The sequence below is a fragment of the Manis javanica genome, chromosome 4 (genome assembly GCF_040802235.1).
Source record: "Manis javanica isolate MJ-LG chromosome 4, MJ_LKY, whole genome shotgun sequence".
NCBI lineage: Eukaryota > Metazoa > Chordata > Mammalia > Pholidota > Manidae > Manis > Manis javanica.
In genome coordinates, this window is record NC_133159.1 from 26,640,199 (window position 1) to 26,663,169 (window position 22,971).

General features: G+C 36.7%; 1 protein-coding gene across 5 annotated transcripts in view; it reads left to right on the top strand.

The window, feature by feature from the left end:
- Window positions 1–7,897, top strand: part of ZMYM1 (zinc finger MYM-type containing 1) — a 43,552-nt gene extending 35,655 nt beyond the window's left edge. For all 5 annotated transcript variants that reach the window (XM_036990683.2, XM_036990686.2, XM_017648390.3 and 2 more), the window contains one exon: window positions 42–7,897. In XM_036990683.2, the coding sequence (XP_036846578.1) occupies window positions 42–2,351 (2,310 nt within the window). In that variant the 3' untranslated portion in view covers window positions 2,352–7,897. The remainder of the gene's footprint in view (window positions 1–41) is intronic.
- The last annotated feature ends 15,074 nt before the right edge of the window (window positions 7,898–22,971 follow it).

Sequence of the window (22,971 nt, forward strand, 5' to 3'; positions counted from 1 at the left end):
CTGTTAAAACAAATGTTATCTTATCATTTTCTCTCCCAAAGATTTCTAAGAGTTCACCCAGTGAATCAAGTAGTGGTGGTGTTAATAGTGTAGAACAACCAGACCTTTCACCGTCATCATCAATACCCAGTCAACATACAGTTGGCTCCAGTATAGAAGTACAAAAAGATCAAGTGCCAAACCAAGATGCTGCATATACTATGAAATCTATGAAAATAAATGATGGGCTATGTCACCCAAAATTTACGTCCAAAGTACAAAAAGTTAAAGGTAAATCACGAAGTATTAGAAAATCTTGGTGGTCAAATTTTCAGCATTTGGAAAACAGTGTTAAAAAAGATGTGACATTCTGTTATTCATGCCAGTTGTTCTCCCAGAAAAATTTTAGCTGTGAAGGAGAGTCATTTGCAACCCAAGAAATTTCTAATTGGAAAAAAACTCTGGAAAAATTCAGAAAGCATGAAAAAAGTGAAATGCATCTGAAGTCATTGCAATTTTGGAGGGAATACCAATTTTGTGATGAAGCTGTCAATGATAATTTATCTATTCATTCAAAACAGATTGAAGGAAATAAAAAGTACCTAAAGCTTATAATTGAAAATATTTTATTTCTTGGAAAGCAGTGTTTACCCTTAAGAGGAAACGACCAGTCTATTTCATCTGTGAATAAAGGCAATTTTTTAGAATTGTTAGAAATCAGAGCAAAAGATAAAGGAGAAGAAATATTTCGACTTACGAATTCACAAGTTGACTTCTATAATAGTGCACAGATTCAAAATGATATTATTGAAATTATAAAGACTGAAATGTTGCAAGATATTGTGAATGAGATCAATGTCTCCTCAGCTTTTTCAATAATATGTGATGAAACAAATGATAGTACCACTAAAGAACAGTTTTCAATTTGTGTAAGATACCCACAAAAAACAGCAAAAGCTATCTTAATTAAAGAGAGATTTTTGGGTTTCATAGATGTTGAAGAGATTGCTGGGGCCAACTTACATGGGACTATTAGAACATACCTACAGCATATTGGAGTGGATTTGAGTAAAATTTGTGGCCAGGCCTATGATAGTACCACTAATTTGAGGGGAAAATTTAATAAAATTGCAGCAGAATTCAAGAAGGAGGAGCCAAGAGCTTTATATATACATTGTTATGCACATTTTTTGGATTTAGCAGTAATTCGTTTTTGCAAAGAAATAAAAGAACTACGAAGTGCTTTAAATACTCTCAGTTCTTTGTTCAACACTATTCATATGTCTGGGGAACTATCTGCAAATTTTCGAAATATTTGTAAGCTAAGTCAGAACAAAACATGCAAAAAACATACATCACAATCATGTTGGACAGTCCATGATCGTACATTACTATCTGTGATTGAAGGTCTTCCAGAGATTATTGAAGCACTGGAAGTTTTATCAAGCCGTTCTTCAAACGCAAGTTTGGCTGATGAATTGAGTGATCTGTTGACATTGGTTTCCAAATTTGAATTTATATTTTGTTTGAAATTTCTTTATCGAGTACTAAGTGTTACAGGAATTCTTTCTAAAGAGCTTCAAAGTGAAATGATAGACATTTTTTCTTTGTCTTCAAAAATAGAAGCAATTTTTGAATGTTTATCATCTGAAAGAAATGATGTCTATTTCAAAACTATCTGGGATGGAGCAGAGGAAATATGTCAAAAAGTAACATGTAAAGGTTTTGAAGTTGAAAGACCATCTTTTCAGAAGAGAAGAAAAATCCAGAAAACAATAGATCTTGGCAATGCAGACAGTATGGTTTTTCCTACCTCAACAGAAGAACAATATAAAATTAATATTTATTACCAAGGATTGGATACTATCTTACAAAATTTAAACTTATGTTTTTCAGAGTTTGATTATTGCAAAATGAAGCAAATTTCAGAACTATTACTGAAATGGAATGAACCCTTAAATGAAACAACAGCCAAACACATCCAAGAATTCTATAAACTTGATGCAGACATCATCCCAGAACTTAGATTTTATCGACAATATGCAAAGCTCAACTTTGTCATAGATTATGATTGTATCACCTTCATCGATCTTGGCTACTTATTTATTCAGCATGGTCTTCACAATAATATTCCTTGCATATCAAAGCTATTATATATTGCTTTGTCTTGGCCAGTTACTTCAGCAAGTGCCAAAAATTCATTTTCTACACTGCCTCGTCTTAAAACATATTTATGTTGTGCTCTTGGACAAGAGAAACTTAGTGGCCTGGCCCTAATGGCTATTGAGCAGGAATTGGCAAATAAACTGATGGAGCCTGAAAGACTCAATGGAATTGTGGAAAAGTTTATCCATCAGACAAAAGAAATATAACACTTGCTAATTTGAATCTATCTAAAAGAATTTTATTTTTCTGTTGGGATGTTACAGTTTTTATTTCAAAATTGTCTTTTCAGACATTTTTTTTTCATCAGAACATGTAACATTCACTTGGTTCAAAATTCAAAAAACAGAATGATAATACAGTGAAAGTCTCCTTCCCTTTTTTAGTACCCATTTCCCTCTCCCTGAAGTATTAACCTGTTACTCAAATATCTTTGTAGAGATATTTTTCCTAAGTGGTACTCCACAATGCACAGTATTCTTCAACCTGTCTTTTCCACTTAGCATTATGCTCTTGAGATTGTTTCATATCAGTACATAGCTTTCTTGATTCTTTTTTTACAACTGTATAATGTTTCATTGTATGGATGGACCATAATTTTTTGAGCAATCCCTGTTGACAAACATTTTACTTTCCATTCTTTTGCTTTTATAAATAATGCTGTATTTAGTAACCTTGTACACAGGTTACACTGCACATGAGTGAGTTACTGTAACAGAATTTTAAATTGGAATTACTGGGTCAGAAGACTTGCACATTTTTCTTTTTTAATGATATTGGCAAATTGCTTTCTGTTAGGATTGGGCCAGCTTACAGTCCCACCAAAAATGTGTGAGCATGCTTGTTTCTTTGAGTCTTCATAAACAATGTTAATCAAACATTTTGATTTTTGCCAGTCCGTTTGTTGAATAATGGTGTTTTAATATCTGTGGAGATAAAATCACAGTGGAATTTTGTACTGGTTATTAAGACTAAGTTTGGTTATTGCTTGAGCCATTTGTATTTCCTTTTCTGTGCACTGTCACACTTAAGCATTAAAACTGTAAATATTGCTGTTTGGGTTGACACAATGGCTAGTTAACACAATAGGAATTCTTAATATACTTTATGAAAATAAATATGACTAGTTTTCAAATAACCCTGAAAGAAAAGACTGTTTTTTTATCATTACACTTTAGAAAAGTTTAGATAATGGGAAATCTTTACCTCAAAGATTTGAAAGAATGTTGTAGTTGATATATCTGGACCAGGATTTTATTTTTTTTAGGCATATTTCTCTGCCACTGTTCCCTTGCTGTTTTCTCTCTCATTAATTCTTATTTGTAGTTTTTCTAGAGAGAGCATCCATTTCATTGAGGCCTTCTATTAAATGTATTTGCTTAGGGTTGTAGAAAGTATTCTCTTAATTTCTAATATATACCTATACTAATTTTCTTCATTGATCTTATATACATGTTTTCTTTCTTAATTAGGCCAACTACTGATTTATTTTTAGTTTTTCATACACATTCTTAGATTTACTTACCAGTCCTACTTTTTAAAAAATTATGGTTGATTTTAACATAAAAATACAAAGAATATAACAAGTAATATTTAGTCCTATTAAATCTTAACGTTTTGCCATGCTTCAGATTCTTATTTCAGAAGTAAAATGTAAAAGATCAAGTTAAAGCTCCCTTGCACATCTTTTCCTGATAACATTCTTCTGTTTTTCCCTAGAGGCAGTGATTATTTGGTATATGTCATTCCACACATGTATAATTTTACATTTAATAATGTAGCCTATTTCACATGTTTATAAACCTTATATGAAGTTCATTGTACATATCTTTCTAGTTTTTTCACTCAGTGTTTTTGAAATTTGTACATGGATTTCTACTTCATTTAATTGCTGAATAATACCCCATTATATGAGTATACATGTTCATCCTTTCTCTATTTAAATGGAAATTTTATATTGTCTCTGATTTTTCATTTTATAATATGCTAATGAACATTTTTATATGTGGTTTGCTCTTGTACACTCAACAAATATTTATTGAGCAACTACTATGTACCAGACATTATTCTAGTGGTTACAGATCCAGCAGAGAATTAAATAAGGCCCTGACTCCAGTGAAACTTTGCTTTCTTATGTGTAAGTTGAAGAAAGATACTGAAGATGTTGCTTACCAACTCTTTTTATGTAGACATGATAATACAGAAAAGAGTATTTGTATACTGCAGTAGGATAAAAGCTGAGGCTTTGGAAGCTGCAGCCAGAAAAGGCCTTACCCATCCACTCATCCCTGGCACATGAGTTGGGAAAGTCTGCTCTAGGGTACTTACCTAGAAGTAGCCTCAATGGGTCAAGGCTATATGCGTATTCCACTTTAGTTAGACCTTTCAGTTGTAACATTTTTCCATTTCCACCAACGATATCTGAGTGTCTCTGTTCCACATGCTTAGCAACATTTGGTATAGTCATTTTACTCCTACTTTAAAAATTCATCTATTTCTACTTTATCTTTTAAAAAAAAAAGCAGTTACTCTAGTACTGAATGCCTATTGCATATATTTTCACTCTTCTGTTTTGTAGTGAAAGTGCTTAATACTGTGAACTTTCCTCTGAAGTCACCTTTGTCTATCATGTGTTTTCCTCCTTTCATTATTTTTTAGCTGTTTGTGGTTATGGTTTCTATCTTGTCACAGAGCCAACAGTTGTTTTCAAGAGTTTGGCTTTTTGGTTTTTCATAATTTTCAAATGTTTTGTTTTTACTTTTTTTTATAGTCTACTATAAAGCCAGTAATATAAGAGCTAGACCTGGAAAAAGAAAACTACAATAATTAAAACAGCTATCTTTATTGAATAACTGTCTAACCTAGTATTTTTCTCGATAAATAATGTGTCATGTCATTTAGTTCTCAAAACCTATTATTTTACACAGGAAACTAAGAAGTTATGGATCACACAATTAGTTAATAGTGATTTGTACCCAGGCAGTAACTCCACAGCCCATACTCTCACTGTGCTATACTCTGCCTTATACAAATGTATCACAAATATTCCTAGAGAAAAGATTAACTACCAGAAATGCATTAAAGAATAGAAGATGGCAAAAATAGCAATATTGTAGTTTTTAAATCTCCCCAAATCCCTTCACAAAAGCAAAAATCATTGCACAACTCCTATATCAAATCTTGGTGACAAGGTATCCCCACAATCCCAAAATAAGATAAGAGAGAGATAAACTCAAAAGTAGCTCTAAGGTCTGAATGTATTGGCTTTCTATATAGAAAGCCATGGAGGGAAAGTAGGCACCAAATTGAGGACAGGGACAATAAGCAAAGGAAAGACAATGTACCGATTGAAGTGAGAGAAGCAAGGGAAGTAAATTGCAGTACTAGTCATTTATTTTAGTCACTGCGAAAATAGGATTTTGTGAGCCTTGAGGGTAGAAAAGTTATTTTGTCCTTTCCCTCCTAAAAGTACAGGAAAATGCACTTCACATTCAAGTAAGAAGAAAAGAGTTGTGGAATATGATACAAAATTATAAGAATATAGAACAGTAAATTGTTAAAACAAAAATTAACCTGATGTTTCAAACCAAACTAAAAGAAATAAAATTATAAAAGCTGTAAGAAAACAATATTAAACCAGAATTAGAGAAAGATTTGAAAAGAGGAATTCAGGAAAGCATTAGAAATTAAAAGGAATACAAATCACTTTAAAAGTGAAAACCAAGAAGGAACTCCAATGTGAATAAACACGATTGATAATCCCTAATCTGCTTTATGATGATGAAGCTGGAACCGTAAGCCACATTTCCACTCCTCTAGCTGGATCTATGTCAGCCTCTGCCAGCAGGGCACTCCAGAGGGTACCACAAGTCTGAAGAAGAAAGGACTTGCTCTGCCCTGCCCTGTTGCCTGCGGCTTTATCCTTGTGATTCTTGGGTCACTCCAGCAGCGCTGCTTCATTTTCACAGCAGCACTTCCCTCCCCTGCCAGTAGCTGAATCCAAATGTAGCTTCTATGACATTTGTAGAACTCCTTTCATCCTGTCCCCTCCAGAGATACCAACGCCCCCTCCTCAGTGATCTAGGTCTTAGGCCCAACCTCAGTGACCAGCGCCAGCGTCCCTCCTCAAGAGGTCTGACCAGCAACATGAGGCCCCTCCAAATGGTAGTGGCTATCTCCTTTGTTCTCTCATCTGAGGATTTTATTTGCTACCTCTGGGACATCTGGTGTTTTCTTTTTATTCTTTAAGTAATCTAGTTAACTATACTTAGTTAATATGCTTTTTATATTCTACCTGTTCAGATAACTAGTTTGGCTCCTGCCTCCTGACTGGACCCTAGCTCATACACTAATTCAAGACAACTTGCTTCAAATTAGAAAGACTTTATGTCTTGAAAGGACACACCATTGCCCAGGCCCAGAATGGTCAGTACTTGAGTTGTCGCCTAAAAAAGGAAAGTAAAAAAATTTTTAAAGAAAAAACAAATTTGCAAATCCAGGCAAAGTGCCAAAAAACCATGAAGTAACATAAACTTGCTCAGGGCTTTATACCCAATCAAATTTCATATCCATTCAAATATAAAAGCCACAGGCAAACTATCATGCAACTCATGGAACCTTGTTTTCATGAACCCTACCTGAGGAATCTACAAGACAAAGGGTCAGATAACTAGGTTGACTGGGGAGGCATTAATGTAAGGGGTGATGAAATTTTGTGAGTATTAAGGAGTAAGATTAGAATAATCATCCTCTAAATTAATGGATCTAGGCAATGATCTTCAATGGCTCCTAATTTCACTAAAAGACAGCCAGACATGGACTTCCTAATGAATATTGGCACCAACTAAGCAGTGTGTTTTCTAAGGTCTGAATTTCACTTCCACAGGAGTCTTGTTTCAGGCTCCCAAGTATTAATTCCAACTTCTCTTTTCCCCCAGTCCTAGGGGTGAAGGAAGTTCTCTGTGCCTTTTTAGTTCTATAGTTAAAATAACTCGTGTGGTTTCATTCTCCTGCCTGACTGGACTCTATAAAGTACCACCCATGAAGTGGCTTGCCAAAATAATTGAATTTTGAATTTCATCAAGACCCTAGATCTAACTGCTAATTTAGTGGAAAGGTAGGGAGTCAGAGGAACATACTAAACATCACTGAGATGTAACCAGCAAAATTCAAATGCTCGAAGGCTACACAGGATAAACAATCCTTTCTTCAAAACTTAACAATGAAAGAAGTAAGATAGGACAGAGGACTCTATAGAAGAAGAGAAACCAAGGTCATGTCAGCAAATTGCAGTATGCAAACCTTGTTTAGATCTCACTTTAAACAAATGTGAACACTGGATATTTGATAATATTAAAGAGTTAGTTATAAGGGCATAATACTGAAATTTTAGTTATTTTTTTTAAGTTACTGCCTTTTTTAGAGATAAATACTTTAGGTGTTAGCGGATGAAGTTATATGAAATCTGGGACTTGAAAATAATATAGTGGGGGAGGTGGTTTATGAGGGTCAACATGAAACAAGATTGGCCATGATTTCATAGCTGTTGAGTCTAGGTGATGGGTACATAGGGATTCATTGTTAATCAAATTTTGCATGTGAAGTTTTCTATAATAAAAAATTTTTCCAATGATGAACTTTGCCTCTTGGAGCTTATGCCAATAATGTAAAGGTGTTTTGATAATTAGGAAATATATTAATGAAATGCAACAAAATAATGTATCATATTAAAGTAATAACAAATGGTATGAAAGTATTGACAAAGCATAATGTTTGTGTCTGATTTTAAAACACTTTGGGAAAATTTGACTGAAGTTATTTATCAATAAAATTTTGGTAATATGAGTATTATATGTATAGACCTAGACAATAGTATATATCACATCATACTTAAAGGTAAAATATTAAGTTCTACCTCCCAAAATACCAAAACCAAGCCATGGATACTCATGATCAACTATTAATCTTACATAATATTTTTAAATTCAACTATTTTTAGGTCAATGTAGATTCACATAAAGTTAAGAAATAATACAGAGCAATCTCATATACTCTTCACCCAGTTTTCCTCCATGTTAACTTCTTGCATAACTAATACAGTATCACAACTGGGAAACTGAACATTGAGAGAATCCACCAATCTTACTCAGATTTGCCAGTTTTACGTGGACTCCATGTGTGTGTGTATTCTGTACAGTTTTATCATATGTAGATTCATGTAATCACTATAGCCAAGATAGAAAAAATTCTATCAACACAATAATCCCTTGTGATGCAGTTTTATCCTCTCATCTCCTGTCCCTAATCATTGGCAGCTAGTAATCTATTTTCCATCTGTATACTTTTTCTCATTTCAAAAGTGAATGAAATAATAACAGTATATAGCCCTTTGGAGCTGGCTTTTTCACTCAGCATAATAGCCTTCAAAACTACCCAAGTTTTCATGTGCGTCAACAGTTTGTTCATGTTCATTCTTTTGTAGTGTTATTGGTACACCATGGTTTAACAGTTCACCCACTGAAGGGCATTTGGGTTATTTCCAGTCTTGAGCTATTATAAATAAAACTGCTATTAACATTCATAAACATTTTTGTGTGAACATGTTTTCATTTTTCTAATCTAAATGCCCAAGAGCAAAATTGCTGGGTTGTATAACTGCATGTTTTTAATAAGAAACTGCTAACTTTTCCAAAGTGGCTCTGCCATTTTATAGTCCCACCAGAAATGTATGAGTGATCCAGTTTCTTACATCTACGGCAGCATTTGGTGCTGTCACTACATTTTCTTTTACCCATTTTGATAGATGTGTAATTATATCTGTGGTTTTGATTTGTATTTCCTTTAGAGTAATGATTAAAAATTTGCATGTGGTTGTTTGCTATATTCTCTTTGGTGAACTGTCTGTTCTTGTCTTCTGCTTGTTTTCATATTTGATTGTTTTTATTGATCTTTGAGAGTATTGATTATTCTCAAAGGACTAATTCTTGAATTAAGGACTAATAATGTAGTCTTTAATTTTTCCATTTGTGGATTGTGCTTTTGGTGTCACAACTAAGAGCTCTTTACCTAGCGCTAGGTCCCAAATATGTTCTGTTATGCTTTTGTTTCTAAAATTTCCATACTTATACATTTTACATTTAACTTTGTGAAATATTTTGAGTTTATTTTTGCATAAGATGTGAAGTTTAGTTCAAAGTCACTTCCTCCTCACAATGGATGTCAAGTTGCCCTAGCACCATTTGTTGAAAGGCTGTCCTTCCTCTATTGAACTCGTTTTACATCTTTGTAAAAAAATGAGTTAGGCACAGACACTCAGCAAAAGAGGAATAAAAGGGAATTTCCTTAATGTGATAACGAGTGTTTGTCATGTTTTATTTATTTATTTTTCCAATCTATTTTTTTGGTATCATTAATATACCATTACATGAGCAACATCGTGGTTACTAGATTCCCCCCACTATCAAGTGCCCACCACATACCCCATTACAGTCACTGTCCATCAGCGTAGTAAGATGCTATAGAATCACTACTTGTCTTCTCATATTATACTTACTGCCTTCGCCGAGCACCTCCCTACACTGTGTGTGTTAATGGTAATGCCCCTTTTTCCCCTTATCCCTCCCCACCTATCCTCCCCAGTCCCTTTCCCTTTGGTAACTGTTAATCCATTCTTGGGTTCTGTGAGTCTGCTACTGTTTTGTTCCCTCCCTCAGTTTTTGCTTTGTTCTTATGCTCCACAGACGAGTGAAATCATTTGGTACTTGTCTTTCTCCACCTGGCTTATTTTGCTGAGCATAATACCCTCTAGCTCCATCCATGTTGTTGCAAATGGTAGGGTTTGTTTTCTTCTTATGGCTGAATAATATTCCATTGTGTATATATGTACCACATCTTCTTTATCCATTCATCTACTGATGGACACTTAGGTTGCTTTGATATCTTGGCTATTGTAAATAGTGCTGTGATAAACATAGGGGTGCATATATCTTTCTCATACTGGGCTCCTGCATTCTTAGGGTAAATTCCTAGAAGTGGAATTCCTGGGTCAAACGGTGTTTCTATTTTTAGTTTTTTGAGGAACCTCCCTCCATACTGCTTTCCACAATGGTTGAACTAATTTACATTCCCACCAGCAGTGTAGGAGGGTTCCCATTTCTCCACATCCTCGCCAACATTTGTTGTTGTTTATCTTTTGGATGGTGGCCATCCTTACTGGCGTGAGGTGATATCTCATTGTGATTTAATTTGCATTTCTCTGATGACTAGCGATGTGGAGCATCTTTTCATGTGCCTGTTGGCCATCTGAATTTCTTCTTTGGAGAAGTGTCTGTTCAGATACTCTGCCCATTTTTTAATTGGATTATTTGCTTTTTGTTTGTTGAGGTGCATGAGCTCTTTATATATTTTGGATGTCAACCCCTTATCGGATCTGTCATTTATGAATATATTCTCTCATACTGTAGGATGCCATTTTGTTCTATTGATGGTGTCCTTTGCTGTACAGCAGCTTTTCAGCTTGATATAGTCCTCCTTGTTCATTTCTGCTTTTGTTTCCTTTGCACAGGGAGATATGTTCATGAAGAAGTTTCTCATGTTTATGTCGAAGAGATTTTTGCCTATGTTTTTTTCTAAGAGTTTTATGGTTTCGTGACTTACATTCAGGTCTTTGATCCATTTCGAATCTACTTTTGTGTATGTGGTTAGACAATGATCCAGTTTCATTCTCTTACATGTAGCTGTCCAGTTTTGCAGCTGTTGAAGAGGCTGTCATTTCCCCATTGTATGTCCATGGCTCCTTTATCATATATTAATTGACTATATATGGTTGAGTTTATATAAGGGCTCTCTAGTCTGTTCCATTGGTCTATGGGTCTTTTGTTATGCCAGTAACAAATTGTCTTGATTACTGTGGCTTTCTGGTAGAGCTTGAAGTCAGGGAGTGTAATTCCCCCCACTTTTTTCTTCCTTCTCAGGATTTCTTTGGTTATTCGAGATCTTTTCTTGGTCCGTATGAATTTTAGAACTATTTGTTCTAGTTCATTGAAGAATGCTGTTGGTATTTTGATAGGGATTGCATTGAATCTGTAGATTGCTTTAGGCAGGATGGCCGTTTTCACAATATTAATTCTTCCTGTCCATGAGCATGGGATGTGTTTCCATTTATTGATATCATCTTTAATTTCTCTCATGAGTGTCTTGTAGATTTCAGAGTATAAGACTTTCACTTCCTTGGTTAGGTTTATTCCTAGGTATTTATTCTTTTGGATGCAGTTGTGAATGGAATTGTTTTCTTAATTTCTCTTTCTGCTAGTGCATCGATAGTGTATAGGAATGCAACAGATTTCTGTGTATTAATTTTGTGTCCTGTCACTTTACTGAATTCAGATATTAGATCTAGTAGTTTTGGAGTGGATTCTTTAGTGTTTTTTATGTATAATATCATGTCATCTGCAAACAGGGGCAGTTTAACTTCTTCCTTGCCAGTCTGGATGCCTTTTATTTCTTTGTTTTGTCTGGTTGCTATGACTAGGTCCTCCAGTACTATATTGAATAGAAGTGGGGAGAGTGAACATCCTTGTCTTGTTTCCAGTCTTAAAGGAAAAGCTTTCAGCTTCTTGCTGTTAAGTATAATGTTGGCTGTGGGTTTGTAATATATGGTCTTTGTTATGTTGAGGTACTTGCCCTCTATATCCATTTTGTTGAGATTTTTTATCATGAATGGATGTTGAATTTTTTTGAATGCTTTTTCAGCATCTATGGAGATGATCATGTGGTTTTCGAATGGTGTACCATCCTTGCATCCCTGGAATAAATCCTACTTGATCATGATGGATGATCTTTTTTATGTATTTTTGAATTTGGTTTGCTAATATTTTGTTGAGTATTTTTGCATCTATCTTCATCAGGGATATTCGTCTGTAATTATCTTTTTTTGTGGTGTCTTTGCCTGTTTTTGGTATTAGAGTAATGTTGGCCTCGTAGAATGGGTTTGGGCGTATTCCCTCCTCTTCTACTTTTTGGAAAACTTTGAGGAGGATGGGTATTAGGTCTTTACTAAATGTTTGATAACATTCAGCAGTGAAACAATCTGGTCTAGGAATTTTGTTCTTAGTTAGTTTTTTGATTACCAATTCAATTTCCTTGCTGGTGATTGGTCTATTCAGGTTTTCTGTTTCTTCCTGGGTCAGCCTTGGTAGGTTGTATTTTTCTAAAAAGTTGTCCATTTCTTCCAGGTTATCCAGTTTGTTAGCATATAATTTTTCATAGTATTCTCTCATAATTCTTTGTATTTCTATGGTGTCCATAGTGATTTTTCCTTTCTCATTTCTGATTCTGTTTATGTGTATAGAGTCTTTTTTTTTTTTGAAATGTCTGGCTAGGGGTTTATCTATTTTGTTTATTTTCTCAAGGAACCAGCTCCTGCTTTCATTGATTCTTTCTATTGTTTTATTGTTCTCAATTTTATTTATTTATGCTTTAATCTTTATTATGTCCTCCTTCTACTGACTTGGGGCCTCATTTGTTCTTCCATTTGTAGTTTCATTAATTGTGAATTTAGACTGTTCATTTGGGATTGTTCTTATTTCCTGAGGTAGGCCTGTGTTGCAATTTATTTCCCTCTTAGCATGGCCTTTGCTGTACCCCACTGATTTTGTGGTGTTGAATTATTGTTGTCATTTGTATCCATACATTGCTAGATCTCTGTTTTTATTTGTTCATTGATCCATTGATTATTCACAAGCATGTTATTAAGCCTCCATGTGTTTGTGGGCTTTTTCATTTTCTTTGAGTTATTTATTTCTAGTTTCATACCTTTGTGATCTGAGAAACTGGTTGGTACAATGTCAGTCTTTTTAATTGACTGAGACTCTTTTTGTGGCCTAGTATATGATCTATTCTTGAAAATGTTCCATGTGCAGTTGAGAAGAATGTGTATCCTGCTTTTGGATGGAGTGTTCTGTAGATGTGTTAGGTCCATCTGTTCTAATACCTTGTTCAGTGCCTCTGTATTTATTTTCTGTCTGGTTGATCTGTTTTTTGGAGTGAGTGGTGTGTTGAAGGGAAACGAAGCTGGTGCCTGGGGGGAGGAAAGATCTGTTTCCTGAGTCCTGTCTGCCCTGCCTGTCTCCTGTGTCAGAGCCAGTGGGCTAAGTCACAGGTGTAAACCCCTGTGCTTGGCGTCTCTAGCTGTTGTAGGTGGGGCCTCCTTCTGACTGGCCTGACGCCAGATCAATGACTGCCAGTTTGTGAACCGGTGCTATCAGGCCAGGAGGAAGGGTAGGCTGACTGCATATCACAGTGGGGGTCCTCAGAGCTGAGTAGCCATCCAGGGGGATGGAGCACCTGAAGCTCCCCAAAGTTCCCAATCTGCTGGGCAGAGCACCCAGACAACCTTGTCCCCATCCCTCCTCCCATGCAGCAAGCTCCATGCCAACCCCACCCCTTCAGCAGCCCTCTTGCTGCTAGGGAGCCTGTCAAACCACCTGCCTTTCCCTTGTCCCAGAGTGGCCAGGTATGGATCCCTCCTCCACAAACGTCCGGAATCTGTCTCTCAAGTACTCTGCCTGTCCCAGCTCCCCATCCCCTAGAGAACCACGCAATGTAGGTTTCTGCTCACAAAGCAGATCTCCAGGGCCAGGTGTTCAGCAGTCCCAGACTTCCACCCCCTCCCCGCTCCATTTCTCTTCCTCCTGATGGTGAGCTGGGGTGGGGGAAGGGCTCAAGTCCCACCGGGCCATGGCTTTGGTACGTTACCCTGTTTTTTGAGGTCTGCCTATTTGTGAGGTCTGTGTGCAGTCTGGTGCAGCCTTATTTCCTGTTGCTGTTTTAGGGTTAGTTGTATTAACTATATCTTCACACTATATGTGGTTTTGGGAGGAGGTCTCAGTCTCACATCTCATGCCACCATCTTGAATCCTCTCACAGTCTCTCCCTCCTCCTCGTTTTATATGTTGTGTTTTATTCTGTACTCTTTATGTTTCCCTTGAGTGATTTGTGGATAGCTGATTTTATTTTGCCTTTAGTTAGTATTTGGTTGGTCTATTTTCTTTGCTGTGGTTTTATTTTCTCTGGTGACAGCTATTTAGCCTTAGGCATACTTCCATCTAGAGCAGTCCCTTTAAAATATACTGTAGAGATGGTTTGTAGAAGGTAATTTCCCTCAACTTTTGCTTACCTGGGAATTATTTAATCCCCCCTTCAAATTTAAATGATAATCTTGCTGGATAAAGTATTGTTGGTTCAAGGCCCTTCTGTTTCATTGCATTGAACATATCATGCCATTCCTTTCTGGCCTGTAAGGTTTCTGTGGAGAAGTCTGATGATAGCCTGATGGGCTTTCCTTTGTAAGTGATTATTTTTCTTACTCTGGCTGCTTTTAATACTCTGTCCTTGTCTTTGATCTTTGCCATTTTAATTATTATATGTCTTGGTGTTGTCCTCCTTGGGTCCCTTGTGTTGGGAGATCTATGCATCTCCATGGCTTGAGAGACTATCTCCTTCCCCAGATTGGGGAAGTTTTTGGCAATTACCTCCTCAATGACACTTTCCTTTTTTCTTTCTCTTCATCTTCTGGTACCCCTGTAATGCCAATATTGTTCCATTTGGATTGGTCACACAGTTTTCTTAATATTCTTACATTTCTGGATATCCTTTTATCTCTCTCTACCTCGGCTTCTCTGTATTCCTGTTCTCTGGTTTCGATTCCATTAACAGTCTCTTCCATTTCATCCAGTCTGCTCTTAAGGCCTTTCACTGTTTGTTTCACTTCTGTTATCTCCTTCCTGAACTCATCTGTTAGCTCTTGAATATTTCTCTGTAGCTCCATCAGCATGCTTATGACTTTTATTTTGAATTCTTTTTCAGGTAGATTGGTGATATCAGTCTCACCAAGCTCTCTCTCTGGTGTTTGAGGGATTTTGGACTGACCAAGGTTCTTCTGCCTTTTCATGACAATTGGAGTGGTCCCTGGTGAGTGGCACATGTGTCAGCTGGGAGAACAAAGTCCCTTCCTGCTTGCTGGTCTCTACACCCATCTCCACTGTCTGTGCCTGTCAACCACATGCAAGGAGCAGCCTCTGGGTTAATCCCCTGAACCTTCTTGGGCATGGTGGCCCTCAGGATGACCTAGAGCACTGGCGGGGCTTGCAGGCAAGTGGCATGTGTTCTGCCATTAGAACAAAGCCCCTTTGTGCCTCCCAGACTCTGCGCTGGTCTCCACTGTCTGTGCTGGTCAACCGCGTGCAGGGAGCAGCCTCCTCTGGGTCTGGGCCAGTTAGCCGCATGCAGGCAGAAGCCTCTGTGTAAGCTGTGTGGTTGCTGTAGGCGGGATTTCTCCCCAGCTGTTCCACAGCAATGGCAGGTCAGCCAGTTTGCTTGCAGTGCTGGTGTGGGGGGAAGGAATGGCAGGCTGCTTATCAACATGAAGGGGTTCAGAACTGCATTGCTACCCAGGGGGTTAGGATGCTTGATGTTCCTTAAAGTTTCCAGCCGCTGGGCTGAGTGTGCCAGGACAATTTTGTCCTCCTGTTAAACCCTTGTCTCTTTAAGACTTTTAAAGCACCTGCTTTTCTTTTGTCCCATAGTAGCCGGCTGTGGGAACCTGTTTGCAGCCTTAATCTTGGATTTTGCTTTTCTGCTTCTCTAATATCCAGTGCACCATGCAATGTGTGTCTGTGCTCCCGGTGCAGATTACTAGGGCTGGTTATTTAGCAGTCCCGTGCTTCCACTCCCTCCCCACTCTGATTCTTTTCCTCCCACTGGGGAGCTGGGGTTGGGGGAGTGCTCAGGTCCTGCCACGTCATGGCTTTGTATCTTACCCTTTTCTGTGAGATGTTGTGTTATCAGAGATGTAGCCTGGCTGATGTACTGTATCTTCTGGTCACTCCTTTAAGAATCGTGTATTTGCTGTATTTTCAAACTATATATGGTTTTGGGAGGAGATTTCTACCACCCTACTCACTCCACCATCTTGAGAATTCTCCTTCTTATTTATTTTTTAACCCATAGCCAACATCACACTGAATGGGAAAGTACTGAAAGTTTTCTCCTTAAACTCAGGAACAGGACAATAATGCCCACACTGACCACTGCTACTCAACACTGCTAGAAGTTGTAGCCAGAGCAATTAGGTAAGAAAGAAAGAGAGTGAGAGGGAGGGAGGGAAAGAGAAAAGAAGGATGATTACATCCTTTTTCTTTCTTTTTTTCCAGAAATTCTTTATGGTACTGTGTGTTTTGGTTTAATTTTCATTGTTAGTATAAAGAAATACTATTGGGTTTTTTGAATTTATCTCAGATCCTTCAAACCGGCCAAACTCACTTCTTTGTCTAGGAGATTTTTTTTTGGCAGATTCTTGGATTTTCTATGTAGACAGTGTCATCTACAATAAGGACAATTCATTTATTTCTAATTGGTATGCCTTTTATGCCTTTCTCTTTCTTTTTGTGGAGATAAAACATTTTTTTAAATACTAGACAATATAATCAGGTAAGAGCATTGGAAATTCTGTAAGTGCTTATTGTTCATACCAAATATGTTCCAGATAGTTACTGGGCATACATTATTTAACAGAATAAAATCCCAGCTCACATGGAGTTTGTATTCTAATGGGAAGAGGTAGGCCAACTGAGTAAATAAATAAAATATATCCTATCTTTGGAAGTTTAAACAATGTGTAAAAAAGAGAAGATTTGCTGGAGTCATGTCTGACAGGAGATGGGATCTAGTTCACAAGTGAAGGAGTTGGCCTTAGCTAGAAATATGGAGGGTTCATCAAAACAGAAGAAAAGGAATATATAGGTAGAGATGTAGGTAGGTGGAGAGATATGACAGTAGAAGCTTGTGGAACTTCTCTGAGTGCTTCTATTTTCACAGTGAAATAGGAAACAAGGTCATCTGCTGGAAATGAGAGTAAATGAAGAGGCACTGGATATTTCTAGAAAGAGGTTTTAGCATGAAATAGATTTTAATAGATTAAAGGAAAATTGTTACTTTTTCTGCAGCAAAGGGGGATTCTTAGAGATTAGTAAGCAAAATTTAAAGAGAATAGTCAACATGTAAGGATTAGATGGAGTGTTGGATTTAAGCATGATTTTGATTGTTGCCAATGAGCTCAGTTAATCAAAAGGGGCAGGGGAGTTAAAATATATGCAATGCCAAGTTAACATTATCACTATTCAGTATGTACTATTTCATTGAGGGTTTACTATCTACTAGGAACATTAAAAAAAGGGAAGTAAAAAGCAAGCTTTTTACTTACATTATGTCATCCATTCTTACATTATACTAGGAAATGATGTTCACTCTTCATTCTGCTCCCTGTTTAGGCAGGCCATATCTTCTAGGGAGATGGGAAGGACAGAAAGCTAGCTGAAAAAGGTATCCTAAATTACGTTAAATGTAAATGCCTAAACTTGCCAGTCAAAAGACAGAGATGGGCAGAATGGATTTTTAAAGACATGATCCAACTATATGCTATCTACTCACTTTAAATCCAGAGACACAAATATGTTCAATTGGAAGAATGGAAAAATATATTCCATGCAAATGGGAACCAAATAAGAGCAGAGATCACTGTACAATATCAGGCAAAATAGACTTTAAATCAAAAAAGGTTGTAAGAGAAGAATATTACAGATTAACAAAAAGCAGGAAGATATAACAACTGTAAATATGCATATAATGACAAAAAATACATGAAGTAAAAATTGACAGAATTAAAGGGAGATATAGTTGTAGTTGCAGACTACAATACCCTATTCTCAATAACGGATAGAACAAGCACACAGAAGATAAAAACAGAAAAAGAGGACTTAAGTAACATAATAAATCAACTAGACCTAAAAGACACATACAGACACTTTATCCAACAGCAACAAAATAGACATTCTTCTCAAGGGCACATGGGACTTTTTCCAGGAACAGGTGTTAGGCCACAATTAAGTCTTAGTAGATTTAAAAGATAGGTATCTTCTCTGACTACAATGGGATGAAGCTAGTCAATAACAAAAGGAAAATCAGGAAATACACAAAGCTACAGTAACCAAAACAGTGTGGTACTGGCATAAAGACAGATGTGTGAAACAAAGAGATAGATTGGAGTCCAAAAATAAACCCTCACATTTATGTTTAAATGATTTGCAACAAGAATCCCAAGACCATTCAAAGGGGAAAAGACAGTCTTCTCAATAATTGGTACTAAGAAAACTGGATATCCACATGCAAAAGAATGAAGGTGGACTCTTTCTGAACACCATAAACAAAAATTAACAAAATGGATCATGACCTAAATGTAATAGCTAAAGCTATTTAATCAGAAGAAAACATAGGGCAATGATTTGGCATGATTTCTTGAATATGACACTAAATGCACAGACAAAAAAGAAATAGACAAATTGGACTTCATGAAAATTTTTAAATTATGTGCATCAAAAGACACTTTCAACAGAATAAAATGGCAACCCACAGAGAGAAAATACTTGCATTTCATACATCTGATTAGAGACTAACATACAGAATATAAAGAACTCCTAAAACTCAACAACAACAAAAACACCCAGATTAAAAAATGGGCAAAGGTCTAGATGAGACATTTCTCCAAAGAAAATATACAAATGGCCAAGAAGCCCAGGAAAAGATGTTAAATAATACCAATCATTAGGGAAATGCACATCAAAACTAAATGAGACCACCTCCCCACACCCATTAGAATGGCAATTTTTTTTTAAGTAACAAGTGTTGGCAAGGCTCTAGAGAAATTGGAGCCTTTGTGCACTGTTAGTGGGAATGTAAATTGACATAGCTGCTATAGAAAACGCTCCCTCAAAAAGTTAAAAATAGGATTTCCATAAAGTCTAGCAATTCCACCTTAGGGGTATACTCAAAAGAATTGAAAGCTGAGTCTTAAAGAGACACTTTTACTCTTATGTTCATTAGCAACATTATTCACAATAGCTGAAATATGGAATGAACCCAATTGTCAAATCAGTGGATGAATACATAAACAGAATGGAGTATATACATACAGTGGAATATTTTTCAGCCTTAAAGAGAAGGAAATTCTGACATATGCTACAGCACAGATGAACATCATTCTAAGTGGGGATATTATGCTACAGCACAGATGAACATCATGCTAAGTGGAGATATTATGTTTACTAGGGTCCTCCCTTCACCAAGTCCTCCCCACAATCCCCATTACAGTCACTGTCCATCAGCATAGTAAGATGCTGTAGAATCACTACTTGTCTTCTCTGTGTTGTACAGCCCTCCCCGTGCCTCCTCCCACATTATACATGCTAATCATAATGCCCCCTTTCTTTCCCTCCCCGCATCCCTCCCTTCCCACCCATCCTTCCCAGTCCCTTTCCCTTTGGTAACTGTTAGTCCATTCTTGGGTTCTGTGATTCTGCTGCTGTTTTGTTCCTTCAGTTTTTCTTTGTTCTTATACTCCACAAATGAGTGAAATCATTTCGTACTTGTCTTTCTCCTCCTGGCTTATTTCAATGAGGATAAGTAGGTCACAAAAAGACAAGTTCAAATATTCCTATTTATACAGGCTATTGAAGTAGTCATAATCATAGAGTTAGAAAGTAGAATGGTGGTTGCCAGGGGCTGGGAGAAAGAGAAGGGAGTTACTGTTTAATGGGTATAGAGTTCCAATTTTGATTTAAAAAGCTATGGAGATGGTGGTGATGGTTATACAACAATAAGAATGTAACTAACACTACTGAACTATACACTTAAAAATGGTTGATAGTAAATTTTACATTGTGTATATTTTACCATAATAGAATTTTGTGTGTGTGTGTGAGGTGATACCTCATTGTGGTTTTGTTGTTGTTGTTATCATTAATCCACAATTACATGCAGAACATTATGTTTACTAGGCTCCCCCTTTCACCAAGTCCCTCCCACAATCCCCATTACAGTCACTGTCCATCAGCATAGTAAGATGCTGTAGAATCACTACTTGTCTTCACTGTGTTACACAGCCCTCCCCATGTCTGCCCCCCACATTATACATGCTAATCATAATGCTTCCTTTCTTTTTCCCCGCCCTTGTCCCTCCCTTCCCACCCATCCTCCCCAGTCCCTTTCCCTTTGGTAACTGTTAGTCCATTCTTGGGTTCTGTGATTCTGCTGCTGTTTTGTTCCTTCAGTTTTTCTTTGTTCTTATGCTCCACATATGAGTGAAATCATTTGGTATTTGTCTTTCTCCTCCTGGCTTATTTCACTGAGGATAATACCACAATAGAATTTTGAAGGAAAAAAAAAAGGCTAGGTTGAACAACAACAAGCTACAGCAAGGAAAATAGTAATAATCTGATAAAGATAATCAGGTTAAGGAATTGTCCCCCAAAGCATTAGGAAGTCAAAAGAGAGGGAAGGAATTAGAGAAAAGTTGAGACATGAAGAATAGAAGTAGAAATAACATCTGTATAAAAAGAGAAAATTAACACAAAATGGATAATAAAGCAGGGCTGGGGGAGGGAGGAGTAAATTTCTCAGAATAGCAACTACAATGAAATGTTCATTTTTTTAAATGTATTACATGAAGAATACACATATGTACCCACAGTGAGTCCTCACATCATAAAGCAAGTGGAAGAAAATGTTATCAATAAGCAAAACTGAGTACATGATGATATATGGACGTTCTTAGTACTATTTTACTACTTTTTTACTTTATACTTCGTGTATATTCTTGAAACTTCTAAAGTTTGAAATTAATTACAAATTTAAAAAATGTTTTTAATTTCCCAGATTGAAGAAAGACATGTATTAACAACAATAAAGGATTCAACAAGTGCCTGATAATATAGACAGAAAGTCTCTGCCACATCTACTACAAGAATGAAGACCTTCTTAGCAATCAGACTTGCAACATTCTGGAAGATGTCCACATCCCTCTCAAGGGACACACAGTTACTGTGAAGGGTCCTAACAGAGCCCTGTGGAGGGAGTTTGATGACATCAATATGGAGCTCCATCTCCCTGGAAAGAAAAAGAAGAGATTCCACATTGAAAAATGGTGGGTAACTAGAAAGGACCTGGCTACTGTTCTCTGTTCTGACAGTTTTATCTCAGCTTTGGGCATTTTCTTCACACACATGAGCTGATCTTCTGAGTATTTGAGGGAGATCCTCTACAAATGTCCAGAGCTTTCAGGCTGACACACAAAGAGTTTGAAAAACATCACACTTGTCTTTACAACAAGAAAAGCTGAGTGAACTGAAAATCAATAACTTTACTTCGATTTACCAGAAAGCTGAATTCATAGGGCAGGTTGCTGCCCCCAAAACTGGAGAGACAGATAAGCAGATACAGAAAATCAATTGATTCCAGTTGCTGGGCAAAGAAGGGGGCCTTGATAAATAAGATTTGGAGAAGGTATACAAAAATGATGACAGTTGAAGCAAACCTCTAGAGCAAAAAGAGTTTCCTTGGTAGGGAAGAAAAACTTTTCAAAGAGGGAGTAGCCTCAACATACGCAAACACATTGAAGGTACTCTTTACTCTCAGTGCACCAAGTTAGAGCAGCCCTCTTTCTCCTTTACTGCTTCTGATCTGCAGGAGGCTTACAAACTAATTAAGCTTGCTAAAATGACTTAAATTATTATTAAAAAGCTTAGAAGACAAGACTTAGAGGCTTTCCTATGAGAGAATTAAATGCAAGTTTTAATATGTTAACAAATAAGACATGTTTGGGGATTAATTACTTCCTTGGATCTTGAGTATACTTGAATGGAAAAAAGTGTGACTGTCTTCATCCCTCATATTCACAAGATACCATTTAAGTTCATATTCACAAGATACCTAAAAAACAAAACAAAACATACTTTTAAACCATATTTTATATATAGTCTGCATTAGAATGCAAACTTCATTATAAGGTATGGAATTTAAACATCACTATAAAAAAGATAGGAATATGCATTACTGCCTACTAATCTATACTCAGAGGGATGAATTAAAGTTTAAAGGTTTCCAGATGTAGGTCAAAAGCTTGAGAAAAACCACCAACAATTAACTCTGACCAGCTCTGAGAATCCTGCCTAGGTTCGGTCTGTGCTTCCCCACATGAACACTGTATGAAGTTGGGTAATTTCCTTCATGTTTCCTGATTTCTGTTTCATTGTTTGTAAAAATGAAGATAATAGAAGAATCTACTTCATAATGTTGTTATGGGGATCAAATGGATTGATGCATGACAAGCATTTGCTAAGCACAGTAAAAGTACTCAACAAATGATAGCTTTTTTTTTTTAAATCAAAACCTAAGTGTTGCCACTGTTGTTCCACTGTTGGGCAGAAAAATAGATATGAGAGGGTGAGGGAGAATAAGGCCAGTGAAGCCCTCTAGAAAGGACCCAAAGAGTTAACGAGATAAAACTAGAGAACGAGACTCACAGAGTTAATGAGTTGAAGCTCCAAAGGCCAGGAGTAACTTGGAGTGTCCAAATATTCCGCAGATAAAAAACGTACCACAGCACAGCCCAAGTCTTTCTGTCAATTAGATCAAGCCATTGCAAGATTTACTTTAACCTGCTAAAAGGCCCAGCTTATTCTTTAACTTAACCTATATGCTGTTTTTTTTTTCTCCTCCAGCCCCTAGAAGTATTTGCAATTTGCAACCTGGGCAGGAGACAAGCATCATGATTAATTTTCCAAACAAGCCCAGATATAAACAGCATAGTAAAAAGGGGAAAGATTCCATATTAAAGCTATGATTGTATTTTAAAACTCAGGAAGTTAAGAAGTAAGATTCTAAACATATTCTTCAGCAAATAGAGGATAACTCAGCCCACCTTGGGGCCAGAGCAGGTGG